This window comes from Martes martes, assembly GCF_963455335.1.
Source record: "Martes martes genome assembly, chromosome: 3".
NCBI lineage: Eukaryota > Metazoa > Chordata > Mammalia > Carnivora > Mustelidae > Martes > Martes martes.
The window spans coordinates 51,830,255-51,855,315 of NC_137890.1; the positions used below are offsets into that span (position 1 = coordinate 51,830,255).

The window sequence follows — 25,061 nt, forward strand, 5'->3', positions numbered from 1 at the left end:
TTTTCCAAGTATATTAACATGAACAATCATGGCACACGACCACTCACTTATTCGTTTTTCATCCAGCATCGGGCCGGGAGAATCCATATTGAGGAGTGCCTCAGCAGCCTCGATAGTTTCGATCGTTTCATCCCCATTAGGACAGGATGCTTCAACTACAATACATTCGAAGAAAACACAAGTTAGCTACAAGACCTCTGTTGCTCAAAAACACACAGATTTTGATCTCTTGAACATCACTTAATACTTGGGTTTATATATATACTTTGTATCAACAGAGAAAATCTAGATTGAATATGACTATTAAATACTTCTCTATTTCTTTTTTCCTAGTAGGCTCTAGGTAGGCCCCCCAGCACAGAGTCCAACACAGGGCTTGAACTCATGACCCTGAGATCTAGACCTGAGCTGAGATCAAGAGTGCTAATGCTTAACTGACTGAGATACCCAGGCACCCCACTATTTCTCATTTTTTACTGCTTCTCTTCTTCTCCCTCTCTTTCTGCCCTTCCCCCTGCTCATATTCTCTCTCTCTCTCTGTAAAATACATAAATAAATCTTTTTTAAAAGAGGGGGGAAGGCACCTTGGTGGCTTAGTCAGTTAAACATCCAACTCTTTTTTTTTCCCCTTAAAGACTTTATTTATTTATTTGACAGAGAGAGAGAGACACAGCGATAGAGGGAACACAAGCAGGAGCAGTGGGAGAGAGAGAGGCAGGCTTCCCTCTGAGTAGGGAGCCCGATGTGGGGCTCGATCCCAGGACTCTGGGATCATGACCTGAGCCAAAGGTAGAGGCTTAACGACTGAGCCACCCAGGTGCCCCAACATCCAACTTGGTTTTGGCTCAGGTCATAATCTCAGGGTCTTGAGATTGAGCCCCACATTGGGCTCCGTGCTCAGAGCAGAGTCTGCTTGAGTTTCTCTCTCCCTCTGCCCCTCCCCACTGTTCTCTCTCTATAATAAATGAGTTTTAAAAAAAATAAATTAAAAAATAAACATATTAGATATACTTCAATCCATTAGTTACTGTCCTTATTAATGCTTAAGTTGTCCCATATTTGGCTAAAAAATATTTTGTCTTTGTTTTTTTTAAAGAAGAAAATAGATCATGAGTTCATACTAATATTTTCAATTCAAATTTAGTGTTACAGAATTTATTTCTAGAATTATATATTTTACCATGTATTTACATAGAATTTATAGAGAATTATAAAATTGTTATTTAACTTTGCAATTTAACATTTGCAGATCTAATCTTACTCTATAAATCTTGGCTCCTTATGACATTAACTTCATTACTTATTTGATTTTACCCTAACATCTCTCTCATATACACACACTCACATAGGCTGTAATTACTGAGAACAATTTAAGATTCCTTAGCAGCTTTTTAAATTTTTTGCTTTTTAGGCTATTTTTGTTAGGAAATGCACAGCCTTAAAAAATAACTTTAGGGATGCCTCTGTGGCTCAGTCTGACCCCTGATTTTAGCTCAGATCATGATCTCAGGGTTTTGAGATGGAGCCTCACAGTGGACTTCTCTCCCGCTACCACTCCCCCATCATTTGCCCCTCCCTGGCTCACATTATCCCTAAATAAATATATAAATAAATGAAATCTTTTTAACAATCACTTTAATTTTTTTTAAAAGATTTTATTTACTTGAGAGAGAGAGAGAGAGACTGAGAGAGCACAGAGGAAGCAGCAGACCCCGGTGAGCAGGGAATCTGATGCAGGCTTGATCCCAGGATGCAAGGATCATGACCTGAGCTGAAGGCAGACAGCTAACCGACTGAGATACCTGAGTATCCCCCAACCAAAAAAAACCACTTTAAGTAATTCTTCTCTATATGATTATGCCACACCTCAATAATGTAATTAGTTTCATTTGTTTTAGTGTGCTTCAATTTTTAGATTGCTAATTTTTCCTCCTTTGGACTTAGTGTTGTTTTATAATTATGTTAAATGTTTACAGGTTTCCAAAGTAAAAATGACAAAACTAAGTACAATTTTTTAAAAAGATTTTATTTATTTATTTGACAGAGATCACAGTAGGCAAAGAGGCAGGCAGAGAAGAGAGAGAGGGGGAAGCAGGCCCCCTGCCAAGTAGAGAGCCCGATTCGGGGCTCGATCCCAGGACCCTGAGATCATGACCTGAGCCAAAGGGAGAGGCTTAACCAACTGAGCCACCTAGGTGCCCCCAAACTAAGTACATTTAAGAAATCTACTTTTTTATCCCTGTCCCTTCCTCTTTCCTGTTAGAAACCATTTTCATTAGTTTTGAGGTTTATCTTTCTTTTTTTTTTTAATATAAGCAAACACATAACACTTATATTCTTTTTCCTATCTTAAATAAAAAGTAATACACTATTTATGCTACCTGACCCTTGCCTTTTTAACTTACTATACAGTAGAAATCATTCTACAGCTACATACAGAAATCACGTCACCTTTTGTATTTCAAAATATGAGGAAAGTTAAACGTGTTTAGTATCAATGTTAAGTTTATAAAACTTTGTTTATTCCATTCAGCTTCAGTGCTTAGATTGAGAAAAGCAAAATAAATGGGTAGGTCCCACAAGAAACAGGAAAGACAACAACAAAAAAAGTGCATCTAGCTTTTAAAAACAAAGAAAATGTCAGCCCTTCAATAAATGGATGAGAAAAATTTCTTCTGGCAATAATAAACCCCACAAGCTTTTCATACATGCACTTTAAAACTTCTCTGGAACAGATTAGCTGTGATCTAGCAACTGGTTAAAATCTATTTATACCAAGGCCAGAAAGCACTGACACTATAATAACTTAGGGAATAATTTATTAAATACATTTGATATTATAAATTACTAAAAATTGTGTTTGAACTTACAAAAACAGACAGATACATAGGAAGAGACACATAATAGTATTATTTAAGAGAGAAGATTTACTAATGAATATAGTCATCATGGTTACCTTCTGTTTGAGAAAATAGCATTTGTACCATCTCTGCTAATAATTTTACTTTTAGATCTTCAAAGACTGGCAATGGATGGAGAATCTCCACATACAAAGAATTCATGGTCACATGATTTTCAAAAATTGTTAACACCATAACCTTTTCCCAAAGGAAACCTTATGTGGAACTCTAACATATAAACAGATAAAAGTGGTATTTTACCATTATACATTTATTTTATGGGTTCAAATATATAACAAACTTGATAGGAGGTCAAGATGATAAAAATAAAAATATTGTGATGACCAGGAAAATTTGAAATCAGGGCACACCAATGACACCTGCAGTCTAATATAAGCCTCAAATCCATAAAAATAGATCAATCTTTTTAGTATTGAAAATTTCAAACAAAAATCAAAATTATGGAACACAGTATAATGAATTCTCACATACCCATTCTCAGCATTAACCATTATCAACACAAGGTTGATCTTCTTTCATTCCTACTCCAATTACTGCCCCCAAGGTCTCCTCACACACACCCCACACCCATTCCCCAGATTATTTTGAAGGAATCTATTTCATCTCTAAATATTTTAGCGTATGTATGGTATGTTACTGTCATACCTAAAAGTATTAACAATTCCTTAATATCATCTAAAGTGCTACCTAAGACTCAAATGTAGTTTACAAATTCTTCTTTCCTTTTTTTCCCCCTGTAGTTTCTGAAAAGCACAACATTCTTCCCTCTCTTACTCTGAATTTAGGAGGGCTCCAAGGGTTCTTTGCCTTCTTATGTCATTGCTCAAACAAGAATGGAAGAGATAAATAAAGTCTCAGGTTGGAAAATAAGAAAGGGAAGGGAGAAGAAATATGCAAATAGCAAATCTGGTTTTCAAGATATGGCTTGTTTCCTAGACCCCTTCAATACCAGTTCTATTCTCCAGGAAGGAAGGAGCCTGTTTGTATTTTGCCATCAGCTATCTTCAAGTCCAAGCCCAAGAGAATGGAAACACTAGAAGAAAGAAGTAATTCTTTCTTCTAAAGATCTAAGATCTGCTTCCCTAGTTTCAATTTATTCTCTTTAGTTATCAGACCACCCTGATGACTAAAACCAGGAATAAATACCCCTTCACCGGAGACCCTCATTTCCAACCTACAGAGACAGTGTAGCCTTACGCTAAGGCATCAAAAAGTTACAACAGAATATACCACAAAAAACCCAAGAGCTACACAATAGGTATATGCACAGAGATGATCATTCTGTTATACAAAACACATAACTCACTGTCAGTAATGAATGGAAACCTCTCAGCCTGAGTAATGTAATTCCCTAACTGGTAAGGAAAAATCTGGTAAGTCTAGATTTATCAAAAAAGCTTTCATTGGGTTCCTCTGAACAAAAAATGTGAATACAGGAGAACATAATTTGTAAAAAAACAAAGAACAATACAAAAACTAAGAGTTGTCTGTCAATGTTATCAGGGGAGACTCAGCCACTTGGTGTGTGATCTTAAGCAAGTAATTTCATTTAACCTAATTTTTTCCTTTTTCTGTTGTGAGAATTAAATGAGATAATGAACTTTTAAAAATCTGCCTTAAAAAAATAAAATCTACTATGTTAATATGATGCACTAAGAAGACAATGCCATTTTGGTGGTATTCTTGCTCAAAATGCATTATCTCAGTACAGTCATGAGAAAATATCACACAAATAAAATTGAGGGACATACTACAATGTTTTTTTGTTGTTATTGTTTTGTGTTTTTTTTAATTTTTATTTTTTTATAAACATATAATGTATTATTAGCCCCAGGGGTACAAGTCTGTGAATCGCCAGGTTTACACACTTCACAGCACTCACCATAGCACATACTCTCCGTACTACAATGTTTGACCAGCACTCCTCAAAAGTGTCAAGATTACTGAGAGACAAAGAAAGACAGAGGAACTGTTATAGGCTGGAAGAGACTAAGAAGAAATAACTAAATGTAAGATTATAGATAGGATACTGAAACAGAAAAGGGTCATTAGTTTGAAATGGTTGGCAAACAAATAAAGTGTAGGTTTAGTTAATAACATTGTGACTAAGGTTAATTTCCTATTCTTTCTTTACATTTAAGGATAAATATTCAGGGGTACCTAAGTGGCTCAGTTGGTTAAGCATCTGCCTTTGGCTTGGGTAGTGATCCCGGGGTCCTGGGATCAAACCCCATGTCAGGCTCCCTGCTCAGTGGGGGTGCCTGCTTCTCCCTCTCACCCCTGTTCCTGCTCTCTTTTGCTCGCTCTCTCAAATTAAAAAAAATTTTTTTTAAAATATTCAAATAACCTTTGCTTCCAATAATTCATTTCTTAAACGCCTCTACCTCCTCTGGCCCAGATAAATCAATATAAGTGTATAAAAATACAAATGTGTGTACCAAATTCTAAAAGGGATGAAAACAGCATTACCACTGCCTCACACTTACACTATGAACTTTCCATGTTTCAAATATGCTACTAGTTCTGACTGAACCAGAAGAGAAATCTTCTTTAAACCCTAGTACTTGATCCTACATTTGGGTCATGGCCTCCTATTTTGCTTCCTGTGAGAGCAGGAAAAGAACATTCCTATCTTTTTCCCTACAAACAACTTCTCATTGTTATCAAGAATGCAGAGCTTGGCATAGAAGCAGCATTCAGTGAATACCTGACAAGTTCAGTTCGTCTGGTCTTTCTCACAGACCTCTAGTCTGTCACATTCATCTCAATATATCTAGGAAAGAAGGAAGGGGAGGAAACACAGATAGATGCGGAAGAAAACAGAGTTTCCTTCTCCCTGCTCCAGCCTCTGTAGGTAAAGGAGTTAACTTGACACCAAGTTAGGGACTTCTTATGCCCCAAAAAACACAGGGCAAGGAAACTGCCCCAAACCATGCCTAGGTAAGGTGCTGGAGGCACACACACCTGTAAGCGTAATGTCGTCGTCTTCATCATCTATGATCTCTTCTTCAGCGACATCCAGGGAGCTCTCAGTAATCATGTCATTGGGCTCTTCCACACAGGCTAGACCCGCATAACCATTGAGAATGTCAGCACCAGGAACGTGTTCCACAATTACGGCAGGAAAAATAGCTGGGTCACCAAGCTGGCAGGGGTGAGGGAGAAAAAGGATTAACAAAGTGTTTGCTTTTGTTAAATACAACCAAAAAATATTTTATATTGGACATCACTTTGGTTTTTCTATCATCAGCTACTTAAATCTTTTTTTTTTTTTAAAGATTTTATTTATTTATTTGACAGACAGAGATCACAGGTAGGCAGAGAGGCAGCCAGAGAGAGAGGAAGGGAAGCAGGCTCCCTGCTGAGCAGAGAGCCCGATGCGGGGCTCGATCCCAGGACCCCGGGATCATGACCTGAGCTGAAGGCAGAGGCTTTAAACCACTGAGCCACCCAGGCGCCCCGCAGCTACTTAAATCTTGACACTCTTTCTGGGCTGCAGAGTTATTATTTATCTTGGGTCTTAACCAAGTTTTCATTGGAAAATCCTATAAAGCACACTCTTAAGGCACATTAAATAAAAAAACCTCTAGTATCATTAATTCATAAAAAGTGGCATACAAAAAAAAATGTACAATTAAATAAAATCTCAACAAAAGTTTGACAGGGAAAAAACACAGAAGTTTAATAAATATTATGCTGTCATTGGCACATAGGTTGTGTTTAACCCTAGCTTTTAACTCAAATGGGAAAATTAACTTTCATTTTCTATCTAGTCAGAAGATTGTGAAATTATTGATCATGTCTATCACTATCCTTCTATATTATTATTTCTATTTTTCCTGATTTGATAGTGGCAGACACTCCTCCTTTAACCCTAAATAATTCAGTGTATACCTTCTAAATACATGAATATTACCTTATATACAGAGTACAATTAAATGTTTGTAGCACTACACACTGAGATTAAATACTACTTCTTCTTTTGTTTACTTTAGAAATATTTGTTTTAAGCAAGTGCATATCAACTATAAGTGATTTAACAACTAAATCTTGAGATAATCTTGATATAACAATCGAATCTTCAATAAATGTTACTTCTCTTTTAAAAATTTAACTACTTCAACTAAACATTAAGATATCACAGGTGCTGAACATACTATCTGTGCCTTCAAGAATGCTATGCTCTGAAATTTATAGTTAATAACCCTAGAACATATTTGGATCATTTTATTTCAAAATGTTTCTTCCTATTTCAGAAAAGAGGAAGTTAGAAATAACTGACTCTCCAAATTCTAAGTTTTAAAACAGAAAGTAGGAGGCTCACACAGTGTGCTCTAAAACACACACACACACACACACACACACACACACACACACACACACGAGAGGAAGTCTATAAAATGGCCAAAGCAAAGCATAGTCACTGGGCTTTCCTTTTCTTTTTTTTTTTTTTTAAGATTTATTTTATTTATTCATTTGACAGACAGAGATCACAAGTAGGCAGAGAGGCAGGCAGAGAGAGAGGAGGAAGCAGGCTCCCTGCCGAGCAGAGAGCCCGATATGGGGCTCGATCCCAGGACCCTGAGATCATGACCTGAGCCGAAGGCAGAGGCTTTAACCCACTGAGCCACCCAGGTGCCCCTCCTTTTCTCTTCTTTAAGAGGCGAATGCTACACATGCAATCCTACCTAGCATGAACACATGGCTTGTTGAAACACTACTTCTCTTGTAAAAGCTCAAGGTTAAGCTCAAGGTTAGCTCATGGTTAAGCCTCCTCCTCTAAGGAGGCTGAGCCCAGAACTGACTTAATTTTCACATGATTTCATTTTTATGCTGCAACAACTCTATGTACCAGGTAAAAATAGGGCTTATCGCCTCCATCCATTGGCAGAGGAAGAATAAGATTAAGAAATCTACCCAAGGTCACCCACGAAGTCAGACAGAAGCATGTCAAAGCAATTCCCAGGGGCAGTCCTTACCCAAATGAAACCAAATCTATTTGGCTCCTGAAACTGGGGGTAGTGAGTGTTATGGGAGTATGGGTATTAAAAGGGGTATCTCCAAAATTTTATCTAAATCCACATAGTTCTCGAGTCTCAAATAACTACAGATATTTGTTACTACTTTCTTCCTTGTTCAGTTCCACTTGCCAATAAGTGAACTGGAGGAAATGGTTACTGTACTCTCCAGAATTTAAAGGTCCCAGGAACATGCTGTTTTAACAGTAATCAGTGCTGTTTCTCCAAAAGTGCCCCTCCCCAGAGACAACCCCTGCTACCAGTTTCTTTGTTCCTTAACAGAGACAGTCTATATATAATGAAGCCTACTTCAATTTACCTTAAATAATACTTTTAATTTCACTTCAAAGATTTTAGTAACTTTTAAACTGTTTAAGAAAAATGTTGAGTGCAACGGTAGAGCAGGAAATTTAGTTTCCTTTGAAGCAAAAAAGCTTTAGAATGAAAAAAGACACATGGTTCTGTGATTTAGAAAGTAGCAACATGTAAAAAAGAAAGATTATGTCAGAGACATAACGATCATATGATCTCCCTGATATGAGGAAGTGGAGATGCAACGTGTGGGGTTTGAGGGGTAGGAAAAGAATAAATGGAACAAGATGGGATCGGGAGGGAGACAAACCATAAGAGACTCTTAATGTCACAAAACAAACTGAGGGTGGCGGGGGCAGGGGTAGGGAGAGGGTGGTGGGCTTATGGACATTGGGGAGGGTATGTGCTATGGTGAGTGGTGTGAGGTGTGTAAACCTGGCGATTAACAGACCTGTACCCCTGGGGCTAATAATACATTATAAGTTGATAAAAAAATTTTTAAAAATTAAAAAAAAAAAGAAAGATTGTGAACCATGAGTCCTAGGGCATTCTCTAATCCTACTGTCATTTTCCTAACTTTATTTACTTATTTATAAAGATTTTGTTTATTTATTTGAGAGAGAGAGAGACCACAGCGGGAGGCGGAGCAGACTCCCTGGTGAGCAGGGAGCTGGATGCGGGACTTGATCCTTGGACCCTGGAATCATGACCTGAGCCGAAGGTAGACACTTAACTGACTGAGCCACCCAAGCTCCCCCATCTTCCTCACTTTAAATGAAAGAAGAGCATTAGCTGATCCTTAGGGCATTTCCAGGTTTTGTTTTGTTAAGATGTCTTAAGGCATGGATGCTAAAACTAAGGATATAACGTTGCTATAGAAGAGATTTATTCTTATGGACTAAATGGGGGGGGGGGCTAGCATGCACAGGGGCCACCTACCTATTGCCTCTGCTACAGCTATTAACTAACATCTACTAGCACCTAACTTGCACCAGGTATTCTGCTCATTGCTTTATATGAATTACTACCTTAACCATCTCAAGATCCTATAAGGGAGATACACTGGGTTGTCTGTCTTCTACATGGGAAAACACAAGCTCAAGGGGAAGGGAAATAATTTGCCACAAGTCATATCGCTCGTAAGTGGTAGAACCTTAACTGAAATGGACTCCAAAGTCTATGTTCTTTGCCTGCACGCTATTATGGTCAGCATTGAACATGGTGCCATTTTTGCTTTACTGGCATATTTACTTGGCTCTGCAGTCAAATGCTCTACCACTAAGCTATACCCTCTTACTTGGCTCTGTTTAAAAAACCAGAAAAGGTAAGGAGCTGTGTTGTGTTTAAGGCATGACCTTCTATATAATTTACAGGGCTTCTCCAATCTGATTCTACTATGAACTTGGCCATGGGACTTCCCAGGATCACTCCTGACTTAGCCATGCTGTCTTTCTCTAAGGTACTCACTCCTTTCACGAGAAGCATGGACTATTCTCTATTCCACTGAAATGGAGATGTATATTCAAAGCTGTTCATTTCCAATTTCTCCAGGGTGCTATTAAATCATACAACAAAGAGACCAACTTTAAAATCTGTATATACAAAATATATCTAGGAAACCCCTCTCAGGTATGGAAAGAATCTCCCCTTCTCTTAACATTAATGGAAGGAAAATACACACTCCAGAAACTCTGCTCCTGGTCTGGGCTAGTGATAAATTCCTGCCTTTTATACTGATTGACTAGCAACTAACTGGCTCAAGTGTGAGTTACCAGGAACCTAAAACTTTTATAACCACACAGTCTAAAATTCCTGACCAAGAAATGGTTCCTAACCTTTTAAATGAAAGCACGGCAAAATTTCAAATGTTAAATTTTCCTAGATTTACCTTTTAAAAATGAATAATACTGGGACTTGTATTAGTTCATTAGGGCTGCTGTAACAAAATACAATGGATTGGGCAGCTCAAAAGAACAGGAATTTGTCGTCTTTCCATTCTAGAGGCTGGAAATCTGAAATTGAGGTGTTGGCAGGGTTGTTCCTTCAGAAGGCTCTAAGGGAGAGATCTGTTCCAGACCTCTCTCGTTGGCTTATAAATGACAGTCTTCATGTTCACATGATGCTCTCCCCTATATGTGTCTGGGTCCGAATTTTCTCTTCTCATAAGGACTCTGATCATATTGGATTAGGGGCCTATGCTACTCCAGTATAACCTCACCTTAACTAATTACATCTGTAGCAACCCTGTCTCCAAATAAAGTCACATTCTGAGATATTAGACACTAGCATTTCAACACATGAATTTGGGGAGGTGGGGTACAGAGAGCAATTCAACCCACAACAGCATCCAATTTAATTTAGCTTTAAGTCTATCATTTGACGGTTGGCTCCCTCTACCCAAACAACTTTGCAAGCTTGTGGCAATTAAGATGATATATTCTTGTAACTATTTCTAAATTGAAGCTAGATATTATTCTTGAAGTATCTTTGTTGAAGACCACCAAATCTTATCCACCTCAGATCTGTTACCTTTTAAGAAATGAAAGAGTCCACACTTTGTTGATGTCCTAACAAAAATACTACGTTTCATTTGGTCGGTTATTTAAAATAATAAAAACAAAAAACAAAAAAAATCCAAATATCTCCAAAACCTCTCTTTGTTTAAATAATCATCTTCTCTTCAGGATCTTTTAGCTGAATCAGAGAACCCCAGTTAACTCTACCAATGGTTATCAATGCTGACTATATACTGGGAAACACCTAAAAATATCAATACTTGACCCTACATGGGAGCAAACAAGTCAGAATATCTGGGGATATGACCAGGGCATGTTATTAAAGGTCCCTGGGTGGTTCTAACATGCAAGCAGGGTTTAGAAACACTACTCTAAAGAATTACAAAATTCAAAACTTTATTTCCTTAACTGAGTTAACTTGATTCACGCCAATGTCTGAAATACTAGTAATCCAAAAAAACAAAGTTACTTTATTATGACATCTTTTGGCACTTGCAGACCATTTTCCCACTTGTTTTTGTAACAGAAACAAAATAAATCCCAAAATGATGGGTGGGAAGAGAGGTGGAAGACTTCTTGTGATTACAATCTGTCAAAGACCAGAGTTTTCAAAGCCTCAATTTCTATAAGCCAATTAAACTGTAGTGATAAACTTAGCACTGTTGTGTAAGTTTATGGAGGATCTTAACGACTCCAGAGAGAAAAATACATAACAGTTTTCCCTTTTATTAATTTCAAGTAAATTTAACACATGTGTTGAAGGCAAAACTTTAATTTTTTTTTTAGCAGCTATACTAAAAATCAAACCAAGTTCTAGCAGGAAAGGGTTCCCCAAATTTCAACACCGTCCACTATATAGCTGCCATTTGTTGTGGTTGATGACATATGTGGCAATGCCACCAAGTTAAAAAGAGAAGGAAAGTGACCAATCTGTAAACAGCAATGTATGTTGCTACCCTCACTAGGCTTGCTTTTTTCCTCAGTATACCACAATCCAAGGCCCTAAGAGGATATTTAAGAAAGTATGGACCATTATTCCAACTATATTTAACAAGTCTTTGGTCACAAAAACAAACAAACAAACAAACAAAACAAAGAACTTGCAAATAACTTGTTTGCCAACGTTCCCTGACACCAGAGCTCAATCTGGTAACACGGTTGTTGTGAAACATCCTGCCAAGATTCCCTCTGAAACAGCCGAAAATGAAATAGCTATCAAATGTTTCCCTAAGAGAAAGACGAGTTAAAAACAGTCTTCAAAAACTTCCCCATGCATCTTATTTTTTAAGATAGGTGCAAAATGAGCACATTTTCAAGTATTTCCACTATCACTTTGCCACAAGACAAGGCAACACCGAGAGTGGGGTGGGGCATCCCTCTTCCCACTATCTTTGGGAGCTTCCCCACCCAAAGGCCACTCCAAGAAACACACACACTAAATATAGTTCACTTGCTATGAAAACGCATCTTTGAGACCAACGCCTGTGCCTTCTCTTCTGATCAGAATGCTGTCCCAAGGCTTCATCCCACAAAAGTGCTGCTTTCTTTGAAAGTATTTCCTTCACCTTTGATTGAAAAAACAAAAACACAAACCCAAAAACCCAACACCTCCGTCTATCAGGACACGATCAGACAGTATTTGCCATGCAGCAAATGCACTAAAAATACAAATGGCAACAAGAGGGCGTCACAGTAATTGCGCAAGCTCTAGAGTTAGGACCGCCCTTATTGACAGCTAGCTGCACCGTGCCCCAGGTGTTTGAGCTCCAGCAAAATCTACAGCCCCTCTAGGCTTTTGTGTTCATGTCTATCTAAAATGAGGGTAACTTCTAGGGCAGTAAGAATTCAATGACATGATATGTAATAGAGCACTTATTCTACTACACGGCATATAGTAACCATTCAATAAAACAATTTGACAATTAAGTGCCTCAAAAGTTGACTTAGATGGAAATACACACTTAAAATTTGGCTTCCTACTTACATACATGCATCAAATCATCACATTGTACACTTAATGTTATATATAAATTACATCTCAATAAAGCTGGGGGGACGGAAGCATATAATAATCCTACATTGAGAGGCATGGTTTTTTTGTTTTTGTTTTTAATTAGAAAGTCCTTCCAGAAAAGTGGGGAACACAGCCCAACCATCTAGTCTCTGCAACAACCATTTCCGCTTGAATGAAAAGCTGAAACATACGTGTTCAACTCTGTGACAATTTATCAAGCTGTGCGCTTATGATTTGTGATAAATATTTCTGTATGTATGCAACGCTTCAATAAAAAGTCTAAAAAGCAGAGGTCCATCTGATGGGAGAAACAAAACTTTAAAAGGTCTCTAGTTCTCTCAGCTCTGAGCCTTGTTCTGAGGCAGAGGTAAGCAGCAGCAGTCCTGGAACTGGATCTAATACCATGATGACATTTTATTCCTTCGTATAAACCATAATAAAATTAAAGGAAATCTTTAGCGATGCACATCTAGGTGAATGGACACACACAAAATTAGGGTAGCTGGTGAACAAAATGAATTAAAATTAACAATCCTTTAAACATGCTCCCATGGTGCATTAAAAAAATAGCTGTTTGGGGGAATGGATTAATACATGAACACATTCGTATTCCAAGAGTATAACACATTACTGTCCCCTTTCCATAGAGTTCCCCTACCTAAACATGTTATCAATCTTCAAACTACATTTTGAATGATATCCGGATGTGATCGATTACATAAAAGAAGCCAGGACTGTGCAATGATCTCTGAGGCTCAGCAGAGAGTTTTGGTGAAGGCTTCTTCACAGACAAATTCACTGCATCCTTAAAAAAAATCTGTCATTAAAACAGCTTCATTATCTGCAAATGAGAATACTTCTGTTGACTGACTCAGGCTCTTTTTACACAAGCTTATCCATTTTTATTTTAAAAGAAAATGAAAAGGAGCTTTAGCAAACAAGCAGAAAGGTCTACGTAGCCGTAGTATGTACTGCCCAGCATGTCTGTCTAACCTCTCAAACACAGGTTTCCTTTGGCCAAAAGTGTAGTACCCGAATCTAGTTTTTAACCCTTTTAATATGTAAATGTATTTGGGAGAAAGGGAAAATCCTACTTATGTATAAACGCTACGAAAGATGATTAAGTTAATATTCTTCCAGATTCACTTTTTCCTCCCAGGTTCTCTCCCTCTCTTGCATGTCCCCCAGCAACATGGACAAGAGCTTGGGCTTTCTCAAAGACTCCACTCTGGTGCAGGTGCTGTCACCATCTACAGCAGTGTTTCTGGGAAATACTCATCTCCTCGTTCAGCCTCTCAGAGGTTCCTCCTTACAAAGGCTCTCCTTATTCATAAAATGAGGGTAACAATAGTTGCCACACAGTACAGGGTTCTGGAGAGGATCGAAAGAAAATATGCAAGAGCACTCTCTTTGTGAAGACGGTGTACCCTGGGCAGCTGTCCTAACTTGGGCTCGAATAATAAATACTCTCCTCCTTTCTTCTAGAAATTCTAAAAGGTCTGCTCATTTTGTGTCTACACATCTTCTAGAGAAAATATTCTGCACTAGTCAGAATGACTAAAAATAATTCGAAAGAAACCGCAAGGAGGAAAACATTTTTAAGTCAACTGCACCCCAGTGTAACACACTTAAACCAAAACCAGCTGAAAAGTTGATCATTTAAAACAGGCTCTTTAAATGTTAAAGGAAAAATACATGTATTTTTGAAAGAAAATCTAGAGAAACAGAGGTTTATTGATCTTGACTTTCTAGTCTGCAGAATCACTTGTTTTTCTTTTATAAATTATAGGTAAAATGTTTAGTGGATGCTCAGAGTCTCATGGCAAGAAAATCTCAGATGGCTTTCTACGGACACCATTGTGGGGCCTGCCTCCTCCCAAGTATGTAAAGAAAAGTGTAATTATCAAGCCAGAGTAAAAGAAGGAACCTCGCAACCAGAGATAATTCTCATCTTTGGATAAACGTCTATGAATTATTTTTTTAAACCAACACCATGCAATTTAATAAAATCAATTTAAAAAAAAGAAAAAATGCATATTGTCCACAGGGTCTGGCAAGGGTAAGAAAGGATAAATATTAGCTCTCATATTTAAACAAAATATCCATTTTGGGATTAACCTATTGTTAATGTGTGTGCACACTTTCTGCCAGGTTTTGGTATCAGTGATATGTTGACTTTGTAAAAATGAATAGGAAACTCCTCTCTCTGAACTGAAACAGTTTAAATGATTCACTAAAGTTTAAAATAACACCCATGAAACTCTTAGGGCCTACCAGTTTTACGCATGTGGAGATTATTCATGGCAATCTCAGTTTTGTTACTAGTGCATTTTCATTTAAACAAAACACCAAATACTCATCACTACCATTCTAAAAATTTATAAGTACTTCAATGTGCTAGCTCAAGTGATACACCAAATCCCCATAGAGTTCTGCAATTATCTTTTAAAACATTTTTTCACTGTTCCAAGATTCATTGTTTCTGCACCACACCCAGTGCTTCATGCAATACATTCTCTCCTTAATACCCACCGCCAGGCTCAGCTAACCCCCCACTACCCTCCCTTCCCAAACCCTCCCAGTTTGTTTCTCAGAGTCCAGTCTCTCATGCAATTATCTCTTAACAGAAATATAAACAAACCAACGAAGTACTGTCAAAATTAATGAGTACAGAAATGAAGAGCTAGGAACAGAAATTATCCACCGATACTCTCAATGTTATCAAATCGGAATTGGGATCCAAATATCTTTAGTGACTAGGGTAGGTTATTTTGAACACTACCCTGGGTGTCTTTGCAACTCTGCCCTAGGAATCGATTACAAGATTCTAAAATAGTTATTCTAGCTATCCTGGAATAAATGAGATAATATTCTACACCAGGAAATGGGAAGAAGAGTACTTCCATCACACAATGATTTGTGGGAATCAAAGTGTATGTGGAAAAGACACCATCAACTATAAAGGGCTCTATGAAATGTTACGAAATATTTTTATACTTCACTCATGACTAGAGCAGGCAATGTATTCTTTGCATGGAGGTTAACTTGCAAAGCAGCATCTGGGCACAAAATTGAAATATATACTTCTATCAGTCCCCTTACTTCCCAGTGGCTCTCCTTCTTCAATACCCTAGGTTTTTTATGGATTGTGTATTTTTTATAAACATCATGATGTAGATAAATTTTATGTTATAGCCAGCGGCCTTACTGTATAAGAGAAAATGGATTCAGATCTCTGGAAATTAACGGTTTGCAAAGTATTTTCTTAATTGGATTTTAAAAACTCACCATAGTGCTGTTTAAAGTGTTGTCCTCCAGTCTCTGTCTCTAAGAGTTCAATAAAATGATCAATAAAATTGAAATAACATGGCATTCCTAACGTGGTGGTGGGTGTGAGGCAGCGACTATTTAAGTACTTTATGTGGCTTATCCTGGTCAGTCCCCAGAGCACTGTGTTCTTTAATTGACAGTGGCCAACCAACAGGAAGAGGCAGAGCTGAAATGTGAACCCAGACGATCTGACTCCCAACTCCACAAGATTAATCACTTGGACAGACTACAAGAGTACAGAATCCTATAGATAAATTATGGTCATAATAAAAGTTCCATCTCAGTTATAAAGCTTGGAGATATATGTAAATATATATATATATGAGTGGAGTGTTTCAGAAGAAGCCTAGCCTCTCTCTTGCACAGCACCACGACACATAGAGAGGTCTAAGTAAAATGGTCTGTTCTCCAGAATTCCCCCAGATAATGTTTAAAATTCCACTGCAAATCCCTATGGAGTTGATTTGGCTAAATCTAATCCCAGTTTAGGTCTTTCATGACTATTGGCCGCCTTTAGTCTTTACCCAGATTTTTCCTTTTCCAGCCAGGATAAATTATGACTTGGCCATGCAACTCAAAGAGTACAACAGTCACTGAAAACAATCTTGATTTTCTTACTAGAGCGCTCACTTTTAAAGTTTAATACATTGTTGGGTTAAGAGGGTGTGTGTGAGACTGTGTGTGTGTGTGGCTAAGTGTGAACAGAATCAGTTATGAGGTTAAAAAAAAAGATAGATATTGGGAAGTATAGTAAATTTTAACCAGGTTTAAATGTTCAGTTACAAATCAACTAAATAACATCATAGCAGATTGATGTTTTAAATATGCAGATTCTATATAACAAAAAATTTAAGTAAAATCATAATTAAAGAGGCAATTCCTACTTCTAAAAGATGGACTGTGATAAGAATCTTCTATAAATATGTAAGAATCATAGAATAAAATGAAGTAGACATTCCTGAATGTAGACAGTTTAGCTACAACAAAGCCTTTTCCAGAATGGAAAAGCTACACTAACCAATCATAGGCAATGACAGAAATTAGAGTCACTCCAAAAAAAAACTGAACTCCAGGTCAAACTATGTAAAAACAAATTGAGTAATATAGAGTACACATGGTACACAACAAACTTTAGCACCTTTTCTTTAATTCAGATCATTAATAATGGCAACTGTCACATTTATTGACCACTTCCTTTGTGCTAAGCTCTTGTCAAATACTTTACATAAACACTGAATGTTCGTAACTTTGTAAAGTAATTCTTTTATTTTTTGGTGAAGGAAATCAAAGCTCAGTGAAATTTAAAAATTTGTTTGAAGTCACACATCTAGTAAGTGGTGGCTCCTGGTTCCTGAGCTGATACTCTTCAATGCCGCATGTCACACACTCTAAATTGAAAAGAAATATCAATTTCCAGAATTCAATATGATGCTGAAGTTTGTAGGCAGTTGATCTGAATGCACACAAATCAATCACTTTTTAATAAACCATCTCCCAGGTAAATCTTCAAAACCCAATTGTTTCTGAATGTGCTTACACATTGGGGCAGGGAAGAAGGGAGGAGCTACGAGTACCACGAGGAAATTTCCATTCCAGGTAAATGGAAGTTTTTCCTAAATCCTCTTGTTTTTACATTCCCCATATCAGGAAATAAAGTGGAATAACAGAAGTGCACATACAAAAACATAAATTATAATAAATTTTTAAATTGTCACCTAAAATTTCACCTTTTAGAACAGAAAAATGCTCCTTCTCTCACTCCAGTCCTTACCCTACGACTCCAGGCCAACTTCCCTGTTCCTGCCTCACACGCTCAGGGCTCTTTCTCTCAATGTCTCATTAGGTGGGAACAGATGAAACAGATAAGCTCACAAATGTATTACCAGTCATTACATTGTAATTCTTTTTTTTTTTTTAAGATTTTATTTATTTATTTGACAGACAGAGATTACAAGTAGGCAGAGAGGCAGAGGGTGGGGGAGCAGGCTCCTCACTGAGCAGAGAGCCTGATGCGGGGCTCGATCCCAGACCCTGAGATCATGACCTGAGCGAAGGCAGAGGCTTTAACCCCCTGAGCCACCCAGGTGCCCTACATTGTAATTCTTTTCAAAAAAGAAGAACTGCCTTAATATTGAGAATTTTGGTTACTGTGTCAAAGAAGAAGAAGAAGAAGAAGAAGAAGAAGAAGAAGAAGAAGAAGAACTCTGCCTATATTTTAACTTATTTAATATTATGAACATTATTTGAAGATTATTTGAAGATTTGTGAACATTATTTGAAGACATCACGTTGTTAAATTCACACTCTAACAAACCAGTAACAATCAGTTTTCTTTTCACTTTAGTAAACCAAAGGACATTATCTTCACCGTTATTCTTGAGAGAGTGTTGAAGGGGACTCTGGCTTGGGAGGAAAAACAAAGGCCAGTAACCTAGTAACACTATCTGTTCATATAATGACTTATCCTTCCTTTACGTGTTATGTGTTAAGTGAAACAGAAAGGAGGCAAAATGTTTCAAGAGCATGTGGCTAAACTGGGCTACATCACTGAGGTACTAATTTTTTTATCCACTCGGCAAGGTTGCTTTAGGTGACTGAGTACTTTCTGGGAGAACAGAGATGGTCAATTCCATACCTGACAAAAAACTGACCAACACAAACTTCGTTAAAAAAATAGTATTCCTTTGAAAAATATACAGAACAGATAAATAAAATGTAGTATACCCAGAAAATGGAATATTATTCAGCAATAAAAAGAATGAATTACGGATACATGCTATAAATGATGAACCTTGAAAACCTTCCGTTTAAGTAAAGGTAGTCAGCCTCTCAGAAGAGACCATATTCTGCATGATTCAATGTATACAAAATGTCCCAGAACAGGCAAATCCACAGAGACAAAAAGGAGATTAGTTGTTGCCAAGGTGCGGAAATTGGGGAGAATAGGGCATGACTGCTAATGGGTACAGGTTTCTTTTTGGGATAACAAAAAAAGTTCCAATACTGATTATGGTGATGGATGCACAACTCTGTTTATGTACTAAAAATCACTGAATTGCAGTCTAAATAGTGGACTTAAATGTATGTAAATTATATCTTAATAAAGCTGTTTTTTTTAAGGTATACACAGACGTATCAGAGCATATAGACTGTCAATTTGTAATTATATTAATGAATTAACTAGAATGTATAACATCTTCTTTTTGCTAAAATAATAAATGCAAAGAATAATAATTCTTCCACATTTAAGACCACTCTTTTACCACTTGCATGCATTGGTAGCTGGCATTATTCAAATACATTCGTTGAAGGCACAAGCTGGGGGACAGTTCCCAGTTTTATCACATACAAGCCAGTTGCTTTCCTTCTCTAAGCCTCACCTGACTCTTGTGTGTAATGCAGGAATTAAAGTACCTAGTTCCTAAGATTGTTTGAAGAATTAATAGGGTAATCCTTGTAAAGCACAAAGCACAGTGCACAGAACAAAATGCTCAGTAAACACTAGTTACTAAAACTTACCACTGAATGTTTCTGGAACTCTTCTGGTCTATGCCCTATCCTCTGCAATGACCTTATCCATATTCACTTTTTCTTTTTTACTTCTGAACTTTTAATCGGGCTTCTGCTCCTCAAAGGGCATGCTGCTTTTACTGCCTCTACACCTCAGAACTCTGGTGTCATTGGTCTCAGATACTACTTTGTCGTCCATAATCCTGTGGCCTGTGGTCTTCTGGACAGTCTGCAAAGAGTTGCTGCTCTCCAGGGCATCACCCCTCTTCCAGCAGGTGACATGTAGAGATCTCAGCTTCCAACCTGACTGAATATTAATAAAGGCTTTGTGCTCCTGGGCCTGACACTGCCTCTCTGCCCAGGTCTGGGGCAGCTCTGACTCTAGGTGCAACAGGACCCCAATGAGCTTCTCCATCTGCCTCATGTAATGGACCTCCACCTCCCTTAGGCTGTTCTTTAAGCCGGCTTTCAGGTTTTTCACTGAGTCCAGGTGGATCTCCAAGGACTTGGGCCATATATCTCAGCTCCATGAGGGCCATCTCAGCTGCTCCTATCTCAGCAGTCTGTGAGGGGACCACTGTGGTGCTTTCCTCAATCTGCTGGGACCAATACTAGTTCAGCTCCTCTCAGTTCTGAGCCAGCTTATCACACCTGGCCCGGATGTCTGCCATGATCTTTCCAAGGTCCTGAGACTTGGTGGCATCCAATTCCATGGTCAACCCAGAGCTGGCAATTGGTTTTGTAGACCCTTTACTTCCTCTTCATAGTTCTTCTTCATGAAGAGCAGCTCTCTTGAAGGTTCTCATGAAGAGAACATCGATCTCTGTCTCCAGCTGCAGCTGAGTGACAATGGTGTCATCAATGACCTTGTGGAGCCTGTGGAGAGAACGCTCCACAGACTGGCACGTAGCCAGCTCCATCTCATACCTGACTCCGAGTTTATCAGCAGCAAGATGGGCACTGCCAATCTGCAGAACAATGTGGGCATCGTCCACAGATTTCACAAAGACCTGGGCCCTTAGCTCTTAGATGGTCTTAAAGTAATGCCCCCAGTCTCTGATCCGGGATCCCTTCTTCTTCAGGCAGTCCCAGATTTTGAACTCCAGTCTCTGATTATCAGCCTGCAGGCTCCTTATCCTCTCCAGGGAGGAGGTCAGGTGGTTATTCAGGTATTCCATGGTCCCCTTCTCACCCTGGATCCCCCTATGTCTGCCACACCCCTAGCCATCTTAGTGGCCAGGCCTCTGGACCCCCACATACCCTGTTAATGGGCTGGCTAGGACACAGAGATCCAGGGGCCTGAGCCCCCAGGCATCTGCAAAGACACTGGCAGCTGCACTGCTGACTGGTGGGACCCAGTGGCTGGGCAATTACACAGAGCTCAGGGACCAAAAGTTGGAGGAGAGAGTGTAATGGGTAGTAAAGTTCATGCTGTTCAGGGACGAAGACAAGAGGCCAGGACTCAGGCTCAGGCCACTCATCTATATTTATTTTAAAGATGCTGTCATGGGGCCAGGTGTCAAGGTCGGGGAGACTTAAAGAAAAACTGTAAAAGAGAATAATAGTAAGTTCTTCCTCCTTCATAACAACCATCAGCTTGCTCACTGCCAATAGTTGGCAGGGAGATAAGCCAGGCCAAAGACTAAGTTATAGGCAGGGTTGTCAGTCACATAACCTGAAGAGGCCTCAGGCCTTCTTCTTCTTTTTTTAAAGATTTCATTTATTTGTCAGAGAGAGAGAGCGCGCGTGCACAAGAATGGCTGGCAGAGGGAGAAGCAGGCTCCCTGCTGAGCAAGGAGCCCAATGTAGGACTCAATCCCAGGACCCTGGGATCATAACCTGAGCAAAGGCAGACGCTTAATGACTGAGCCACGGAGGCATCCCAGCCTCAGGCCTATTCAAAGTCAGACTTTTGCCAGGGCACCCAGATAACTCAATAAAGCATCCAACTCTTGATTGCAGCTCAAGTCATGATAGGGTTGTCAGGCCCAATGCTTGGCATGCAGCCTGCTTAAGATTCTCTCTCTCTCTTCTTCTGCCCTTGCCCCCCCCCCACCCATCCCACCCCTGGTCTCTCATTCTCTCAAAACAAACAAACAAACAAACAAACAAAAAACCTCCACAAAAAACTAAAGTCAGACTTTACCCAAATACAAGCAGGTCTGTACTGTGGGCTCAATGGCATAACCCCTTTGATGAAGCTTCCAAATGTACACAAACGAAACAAACAACCTCTGCATGTTAGTCTTCCAGAAGGCCAAACTTTTAATGGGTCTGATAAGTTTGATCTGCCAAGATTAAAAAAGAAGGCAATAGGAACAGGTAGATTGGCCCATATAACCACGAATTATATGTAAATAACAGAATTCCCTATGTCCACATACAGGTTAGTATCGTTATTCCAACTTCCCCTCCTGAACAAGTTACACATAAAACATTTCAACTCATTCCTTCTATTCTAATTTTAAGGTACACTTAAATCCCTCACCTAAGAGAATTGCTAAAAAATGGCCCGTAGGTGTGATCTATATTCTTACGTACATTTTCTCAATCTACAAAATACAACCTCATGATACAACCATGTCAAAACTCCCTCTGCAACTTGAAGGAATCTCCTGAGAAAAAGAAAAACTCTATGTGGATATTTACTTATTTGTAATTTCAATGATTTTTTAAAAAAGATTTTATTTATCAGACAGAGAGAGAGTGTGCATGTGCATTAGAGAGGGCAAGCACAAGCAGGAGGAGCAGGAGAGGGAGAAGCAGGCTCCCTGCTGAGCAAGGAGCCTGACATGTAGCCCAATCCCAAGACCCTAGAGTCATGACCAAAGCTGAAGGCAGGCACTTCATCGACTGAATCAGCCAGGTGTCCCTCAATGGTAATTTCTGAAAGTTATCTGAAGTGGTACAATACCACAGTTCTAAATACATAACAGAAAAAAGACTCCATAAAAATTTCTTTCTGGTCTTAGAATTATGGTGACATGGTCGCACTGCCCATGTACTAAGTGAGAACGTGGACAAACACGTCCCAGAAAATCATATACTGTGGCCGAGAGGGTTTGGGGCAGAATACTGCCTCTCATTCAAATGTCTTCTGATGTGATAAGGGCCATAACGAGCATATATATATCCCACGTGATTTTATCAACAGGATTAACAAAGTCTGTAAGAAGACTCAACCAATAAAGGTATTACAATGTTAAATGCTTTGGAAGATATTAAGGGGAAGGGGAAAAGTAATCCTTTTCTTTAAGTAGTTAGCATTTATCCAGGAAAATCATTAATGTATGTATGAAAAATTAATGTGGCAAATGTATGACAGTGATAATAAGTGATGTAGAAATAACAGGATAAACTTTGTTACTTCCTGAAGTAATGATTTTAGGATAAATTCCTGGAATTAGGGACACCTGGGTGGCTGAGTTGGTTAAGTGTCTGCCTTCAGTTCGGGTCATGATCCCAGGAGTCCCACATCGGGCTCCTTGCTCAGCGAGGGCCTCTCTCCCCCTCTGTCCCTCCCCCAGCTCATGCTCATGCATGCTCGGGCACGTATGTGCTCTCTCTCTCTGACAAATAAATAAAATAAATAAAATCTTTGAAAAGAAAGAAAAAGAAGGAAACAAATGAAAAAATTCCTGAATTAGTAGGTCTTGTCCTAAGCTCTTGAAAGAGATTAGTACTTATATAGGCAACAGGTATGAATGTGGGAGACCAAGCAGGAAGGCACTTGGGAAAATTAATGTAGGCTGGCAAAATTAATGTAGTACAAGAAAAAAAGAGCATGAAACAGTCACGCTATGAAAAGCTTCTAACCATAAGTTAAGGTGGTTAGACTGACTATATAGTCAAGAAAAATCCATCAAAAGTTTTGGTACATTCTACTGTTCCAGACACTTCTGTCCCTTCAATCTGTCAGATAAACTGAGCCTTCCTGCAAAATGCAGTTCTTTTTTTTTTTTTTATTAAAGATTTTATTTATTTATTTGACAGACGGAGATCACAAGTAGGTAGAGAGGCAGGCGGGTGGGGGAGGGGGCAGGGAGCAGGCTCCCTGCTGAGCAGAGAGCCCAATGCGGGGCTCAATCCCAGGACCCTGGGATCATGACCTGAGCTGAAGGCAGAGGCTTTAACCCACTGAGCCACCCAGGCACTCCTATACCTGCAAAATGCAGTAACTTCCACACTGAAGCTTCCCCAAAGTTAGAATGCAGTGATTCTCAAACACTGTATGACAATTACTGGGTATCTTGTTAGAAAGCCAGCAATGCACTATTTATCCTTTAGCCTCTAGGAATCAACAGTCAGAGAAAACTAATTTATACCCTAAGGAATGTCATAAGACCACCATCTTATATTGATTGATAGGATTCTATAAAAATATTTGTTTCACTTTCCCATGCTTGTCACCAAGCTTCTCCCTAGTGAGCTAAGTCTGTTAAGCATAAATAACTATGATTTGCTAGGTTCTACTTTTAGAACCAACAACTGAAAAAACCATATAACATAATATGTCAAAATTACAAAATGCATTAAACTACCAGTTGTTTTTCATTAAATTAGCTTCTGGGCTATATGAGCATACAGTCAAGTTTCCTTCTCTTTAGAAACTCATATCCACAGCCTTCAGATTTCTTCTTATTCTCATTCATTCCCCAGGCAAATATACCTGTTTAATAAGGTCAAACCAATGCACCTTCAAATAAAAATACATACTGCAATTCAATACTGATGGTGTTGCTCTCTCACAGAAGAACATCGTTGTCAGCTACAAATATTCCTAGTTTTGAACAGACATCAAGGGTAGACTTTTAAAAGTGGCTTGTCAGCTCTAATAATGGTGTTTCCTTTCCAACACTACCATCCTCCCACACCCATCTTTGCCCAAAGGAGTTCTTCCAGCAATTTTGAAAAGAGTACAAATCGATACAAGGGAAGACAATCAAGGTGGTGGCAACCAGACCTTAATGGTGTCAGTTTCTTTAGATGACATTTATAACCACAGACTGTAACTCAAAACAGGAAATGTATTCTAATCTGGTGTCTTCAGTGATTTCGTAAAGAACCAACCAAACCAATACAGGATCATAAAACAGAATTATTTTTTACAAGATTTATTTATTTATTGAGAGAAAGGGATAGAGAGAGGGAGCATGTGTGTACCAGTGAAGGGAAGGGCAGAGGGAGAGGGAGCTAAGCTTGGAGCCTGACATGGGGCTAGATCCCAAGACCCTGAGATTATGACCCAAGTCAAAATTAAAAGTTGGTTGCTCAACCGACTGAGCCACCCAGGTGCCCCCAACAGAATTATTTCAAATGACACAAATATTTTTTAAATTTGAAGAGTTAAAATCCCAACAGTTTTATGTAACTTAAGAAGCTAATTCTAAAATTCATTCAAAACACTATACTAATTTTTTAATAGGAGAGGGGATATCTT

The 25,061-nt window shown here is 38.6% G+C and overlaps 1 protein-coding gene and 1 pseudogene across 5 annotated transcripts in view; both read right to left on the minus strand.

Annotated features, from left to right (window-relative positions):
* Nucleotides 1-25,061, minus strand: part of ELF1 (E74 like ETS transcription factor 1) — a 108,885-nt gene that overhangs the window by 18,189 nt on the left and 65,635 nt on the right. For all 4 annotated transcript variants that reach the window (XM_080798697.1, XM_080798696.1, XM_080798699.1 and 1 more), the window contains 2 exons: nt 5,886-6,066; nt 48-155 (listed from right to left, as the gene is read on the minus strand). In XM_080798697.1, coding sequence (XP_080654823.1) covers nt 48-155; nt 5,886-6,066 — 289 coding nt within the window. The remainder of the gene's footprint in view (nt 1-47; nt 156-5,885; nt 6,067-25,061) is intronic.
* LOC308339803 (keratin, type I cytoskeletal 18-like) lies at nt 19,722-24,499 on the minus strand (annotated as a pseudogene). The gene is made up of 2 exons: nt 24,483-24,499; nt 19,722-20,983 (listed from the first exon to the last, which is right to left on the minus strand). The product of its transcript is annotated as a keratin, type I cytoskeletal 18-like (transcript).